This window comes from Rhinolophus sinicus, chromosome 3 (genome assembly GCF_057876585.1).
Source record: "Rhinolophus sinicus isolate RSI-liver-muscle chromosome 3, RSI-T2T, whole genome shotgun sequence".
Classification (NCBI taxonomy): Eukaryota; Metazoa; Chordata; class Mammalia; order Chiroptera; family Rhinolophidae; genus Rhinolophus; species Rhinolophus sinicus.
Window position 1 is genome coordinate 49,616,666 of NC_142503.1, and position 6,039 is coordinate 49,622,704.

Genomic DNA, 6,039 nt, shown 5'->3' on the forward strand with positions numbered 1-6,039 from the left:
TTGCACTAGCCTCACCTGACAATGTTTTCCAGCTGGAGGGCAGCGACTACGACTGCAACCCAATCGGGAAGAACTTTCCTGAAAACCAGATTCTGATCAAGCGCATGATGATTAAATGTGCAGACGTGGCCAACCCGTGCCGCCCCCTGGACCTGTGCATCGAATGGGCCGGAAGGATCTCTGAGGAGTACTTTGCACAGGTGCGTGGCCTCTCTAGGAAAGCTCCACTTCTCTTCCGGGAATGGCCCCAGGTTACAGAACTCCACGGATTCTCTCGCGGAGTCACTGTCAATTAGTAAATGACTCCTCCCTGGGAGGAAATGGCTCACACCTGCCTGGAGTAGACTTCTGGTTCCTTCGGGAGACTGGTCCTAACCGCAGCCTCTCGAGGGGGAGGGGAATGAACTGAGCCACTGGAAGTATCTTTTCATCCTCAAATGTTACATCCTGAACTTACACAAAAACTGGGAAAGCACCCATTCGTTCACTAGGTTATTATCTCCATGGTGCATCACAGACATGAGTAAGAAACACCCCTGCCCATGGGTAGCACGTAATACAGTAGGGGAGAGAGGTAGAAATAGATAGGTCCACACATTGGTAACAAATGAAAATGCTCTGATGGAGGTGTATGTGAAGTACTATGAGTTCAGAAAGATTTTTTTTCTTGGTAAAAGAAGGGCTTTGTGGGAATGATGTTAGAGCTGTTATTCTGAAGGATTTAGAAACGTGGAAATAAGAAAGGACTGTGATAGGTGAAAGCATTAGGAGCAAAAATTTGTAAGGAGGGAAAATGGAATTTTTATATAAGGAGAGCAGCAGTATCTAGCTCACTTTGGCAGTGTGAGGAGGAGTTACAGAGAAAAATCCAGGAAGTAGTAGACCACAGATGCCATTCGAAATATAGGCCTACTTGCAGAGAAGAGGCTCTGAGCACTGATGTACATGTATGACAGAAAGACACACACACAGGTAGCGGCTATAATAATGCATTTGTGGGGGGAGAGGAGTCTGCTGTCATGGCTGGAATGTACCAGAAGCAGGATAAACAGCTGATTATATCTGGAAGGGGTCGGCAGGGGGAATGGCCAGCTGAGGACTCCGTAACATAACTGCAGCTTTCGAGGCCAGGAAGAGAGACCCTAAATTGAAGAAAAGTAGGACAGGCAGTTCTGGGCTTGCCAGAAAGAGGGAGAAAAAACAGCAACAAAAAGCAAACTACTCCTTGAACAACAGTGGATATTTTCAGGCTGCCCGATTGACTGACCCGAGAGGAGCCAGCTGAGCCCAAAGCTGGTGGGTATTAGTGGGCTTCCCAGGACCCACAGTGAGGCCTTGGAATCCTAGTTATTCTCAACATTTATGAATAGGAACTGGGAAAGCACTACTTTTAAGTTCTTTAAGCTCCCTGTTTAGGAGGAGTCCTTATCCCAAAAAGAAATTGTATGATGTTCATAAGACAACGTGACCTAAAAATCAAAAGTGACAGCAAATAAAGGCCCCTGATCAGCTAGCCTCTGGCTCAACACACCATGAAATGTGGATTTTAATATTCAGCTCGGTGAATTATGGCCATACGCATAGAAACGTACACTCCAATGTGTAAAATACTCAGATTTACACACACCTTGAGTGAACTGTATGTGCAATACCCAAATCTGAACAATCAAGTTTGTCCTTATTTTGGGTAAAAATATAATGTTCCATGAAAACCATTGGGGTAGTTCAGCTGTGTTGCCTAAGTGCTTTCCTTCAGACAACCAGCATCGTTTTGTATACAACACAGGTTTTATGTGTACTTCCCGTTTTGTCACACAGAATCTTAAAAAGATGCATGCTCCGAGGTCCAAATTTAATAAGGCTCATAATTCTTACTGCTTTAGTGAGGATATTCTTTAAAAAAAAAAAAAAAAAGAAAGAAAGAAAGATTTTATTGGGGAAGGGAAACAGGACTTTATTTGGGGAACAGTGTGTATTTCCAGGATTTTTTGTTGGGGAACAGTAGTGTGTTTTTCCCAGGACCCATCAGCTCCATCCAAGTCAAGTTGTTGTCCTTTCAATCTTAATCGTGGAGGGCGCGGCTCAGCTCCAGGTCCAGTTGGCGTTGCTAGTTGCAGGGAGCGCAAACGCACCATCCCCTGCGGGAGTCGAAACGGCAACCTTGTGGTTGAGAGGACGCGCTCCAATCAACTGAGCCAACTGGCCACCCGGGAGCTCAGCCGCAGCTCATTGACTTCATTCTAGTTACAGAGAGCGCAGCTCGCTGGCCCATATGGGAATCGAACCTGCAGCCCTGTTGCCCAGAGCTCGGGCTCTAACCAACAGAGCCATCCGTCCGCCCCCAGTGAGGATATTCTTAAATGAAATAGGCTTTCTTTTTTAACTGCAAGCACGTGAAAGTGACTAATACAATGACTATTAGTCCAGCTTGGTGCCAGTTCTTTGGTTCCTGCTCAGGCATCAGCAGATTTACCCACCATTGCTTCAGCATACTCAGTACAAATGGCAGTTAGTATTACTCATGTTAGTACTTATTAGCGTTACTTTGAAAATAGTCTTGACCTTGCAATAATGCAAACAGATCTCAGAAAAGGGGGTACGAACCCTTAGAGGATCAGGACTTCAGGAGGGGCTGTGGTTTAGCACACGCGATGCGAGACTTGCGAGGCAGAGGACCTGAATTTAGTCACTGCATCTCCTCAGGTGGTTGACTTATAAAATAAGCCTCAGGACCTTGCTGAGCCTACGTCCTCATCTATACCGTCCAGCTGGCTGGTGGCCCGTCTTCACAGGGTTGCTCTGGGAAACCAGCTGCTCCTGGAACCGCTCCGATGGGTCCCAGCGCGCCCAACTGCCCTGTGTGTGTTGTGTGCTTTACAGACGGACGAAGAGAAGAGACAGGGGCTGCCAGTGGTGATGCCCGTGTTTGACCGGAACAGCTGCAGCATCCCCAAGTCCCAGATCTCCTTCATCGACTACTTCCTCACAGACATGTTTGCTGCCTGGGACGGTAGGTCCTGTGTGCGGTCAGCCACACAGCATTGTCCTGTATGTGCTCCCCTTGAGTGACATGGGCTGGGCAAGGGTGTGACTGAAATGGTTTAAGTCAGCTCTTTGTGGCCAGGTATAGTGGGGTGCAGGGACGCTTGCTGTGTCCCCAGCACCTAGCATGAACCTAGTGTACGGGAGGCTCAGTGGATGTTTGGTAAATTGATAAACAAGTCTTCACCTCTTCAAAGGACATGTTTCCAAAGCTTATGGCAGTTTTATTCTATCATTGGAGGAAACTCTAGAAAGAACACAAAATCTATTAAGTCTACTGTGAATCCCGTATTTTGGTAATGTCACTGATAAGTAGCTTTTCAATCTTTCATTAAAAGGACCTGTTTGTATTCCAGACACGAGTGTTTCATGATTATCCTTCCCACGCTTGTGTGTTCACTTGCAGCCTAAGGCCTCACCTAGGGTCCCTGTCCTCCAATTCTGATCCCAAATTGTTCCGTGGAGCCCCAGCCTTATAAACGCTCTTGGGGTCTAACTTAACAGGCTTCTTTTGATTCTTTTCCGTCCTTGCAGCCTTTGCACATCTGCCAGCCCTGATGCAACATTTGGCCAATAACTACAAACACTGGAAGACATTAGATGACCTAAAGTGCAAAAGTCTGAGGCTTCCATCTGACAGCTAAAGCCAAGACAGAAGAGGACCTGTTGTCTGCAGAGGGCACAGTGAATCCCAGTAGTGTAACTGAGAGGCTGTCCTTTAGAAGGAAAATGACAGGTACAGGTTAAGGAGGGAATGTTTAGTATTTGACCTTGAATCATTTAGGTCCCCAAATTTCATTTTTAGAAAGTGCCATGAAGAAAAATGTATGTTCTTTTGTGCAATCACTTAGTGACAGAGCTTTCGCCCTGCTGTCATCCTGTGCCCTCGCCAGCCACCGAGCTGCGTGACTGTAACTAGCAGGCCAGCAGCAGCACAGACCCGGTGCCTTTGAGCGCATTTCCCGGGATGATGAGCAAGTCACTCAGCTGGTGTGCAGCTCGTATCTTACTGTCATACGTCGTCGTCACTGCTCAGCTTCACTGTTTTCCTTAAGAGCACTGGTCTGAAGGATTCATAAGATCTAAGCGAAAACTATATAAAATGAGCAAAACAACTAGGACCAAATTATTGATACACCGGTTAGCTTCACAGCCTCCATGGCTCGGGGGTTCTTCTGATGGAAGACACCCAAGTGTGACACCCACGTGAGAACACAGCCTTGGCCTGGTGAGTGCCTTCTCTAGACTGCTAGCAGCAGCCTGTGAGCCGCCTTTCCTATAAAAGGCATTCATCTGAACAGAAAGCCATCTATGATGGGGAAGGGAGTGACATTTTGTTTCAAGGGACTCCGTGAGCTTCCCTTATTTATGGTTAACAGAAGCAGTCACAAGGCACTATATAGTATTAGATATAAAAGCCATCAAATCTGAATGCCCTTAGACGAGCTTTTTTAAAAAAGATTTCTATACATTTGCTGTTTAAAATTTTTATTAAATCAATCTAAATTTTCTGGGTATAAGTCAATGGAGTATATTGTACCATGTACCATCTATACATATATATTTGGGGAGGGGGGAGGGGAAGTTTCAAGGTTCAGATGTTTTTAACCTGTCCATATTTGAGATCATGCCATTTTCCTTTAATGTACAAAAAAAAATGATTGCAAGATGTGTAAATATGTCAGAAAATAGACATATGGGGAAGCAGTAAATACTATTAATTGTATGCTAAAAGCTTCTAAAGCACAAATGCATATTTTTATACAGCTCTTTTCACAACTTTCTGTGATCTACATGAAATCAGACTTGACATTTTCCTTTCTATTTTACCAGCCAACTCTTCTCTATGTATTGTAAATATCAGAAACTCAGTAAACAAAATATCTTCATTTTTCTTTCAAATTCTCTGTACTCCATGCTGCACTTTTAAGAGGTATAAACAGAGACTGAATTAACTGAATCAGTAGTTACTTTTTTCAAATGAAAATTGGAATGCACAATACTTGGAACTAGTACATGGGAAGAACAAAAAAAGATCTATCACTACATAATGTGCCAATGTTTTTTTTCCCTATGTTTTGTACCCAAAAAAATGGAAACATACAACAATTACATGCAAAGAAATGTATCTAAATTATTTTTGTTAGATGATAAGAAAAGTTGCGTGGTCAGGACAGCAGGTAGCTTTGTATTGTAATGCTGCAATATGTAAATGTGATGAAAATGTTTTTGTGAACTACTTGTAACTAAATTCCTACAGCCATTTTTCATTCCCAACAGCTGTTTTTATTTTACCTCCTCTTTGGCCTAAATTTTTTGTAATTTCAAATTTTCAGTTTAGTGTCCTTTATTTCATGAGTCATACACTTTGTTTGCAGAACACATTCTATTCAGGATGTCAGTACCTCATTTTAAGGAGCTAAATCATTTGCCTAGGCTTCAGACGCTTGCTTGAGGTGAGGACACCCTTTTCCTGACCATCTCTCTCTCAGTTCCATTTGGTAAGTAACATTTATCAGTTGTCTGACATTTTCTATATGAATGTTATAGCTTACTCAGTGGACTGTTAAATTAATTTTGTATTAGCTTAAATGTTTTAAGACTGCCAGGTACTAGAGCTTTAGCTTAGCTCTGCTCTTCAGCAGTGGAATCTCCTACTGAGTTGCTAACTAAATAGTGCATTCCTTCAAATAGTCCATTTATTAGAAATAGTGTTTCAGATGACATGTATGTCAGATGGGTATAATTGCCGCTTACAGGGAGTTGTTTTCTAAAACACTGTGTTGAGGGGAGCTATATTAATTTAGGAAAATGCAACACTATCTAATACAGAGAGAAGTCACATTATTGCTACTGCTTAACCAGTAGTTAGTTAGAAAATGTTACCTGGACCAGAATGACCCTATACTCTAAGTCATTCTTTATTTCCAATTTAAGATTTTGACATTGGCTTGCCTTCAGAGTCTGGACTGGTTAGTTTTGTGAGCAAAGAACAAG

At 43.2% G+C, this 6,039-nt stretch overlaps 1 protein-coding gene across 5 annotated transcripts in view; it reads left to right on the forward strand.

The window, feature by feature from the left end:
* The window catches only part of PDE8B (phosphodiesterase 8B), a 228,602-nt gene extending 223,283 nt beyond the window's left edge, over positions 1-5,319 (forward strand). For 4 of the 5 annotated variants that reach the window (XM_019728158.3, XM_019728159.3, XM_019728156.3 and 1 more), the window contains exons 20-22: positions 33-200; positions 2,881-3,010; positions 3,577-5,319. In XM_019728158.3, coding sequence (XP_019583717.1) covers positions 33-200; positions 2,881-3,010; positions 3,577-3,686 — 408 coding nt within the window. In that variant the 3' untranslated portion in view covers positions 3,687-5,319. Of the gene's footprint in view, positions 1-32; positions 201-2,703; positions 2,858-2,880; positions 3,011-3,576 lie in introns of those variants that run through there. The other variant, XM_088796580.1, reaches the window with a different exon arrangement.
* The last annotated feature ends 720 nt before the right edge of the window (positions 5,320-6,039 follow it).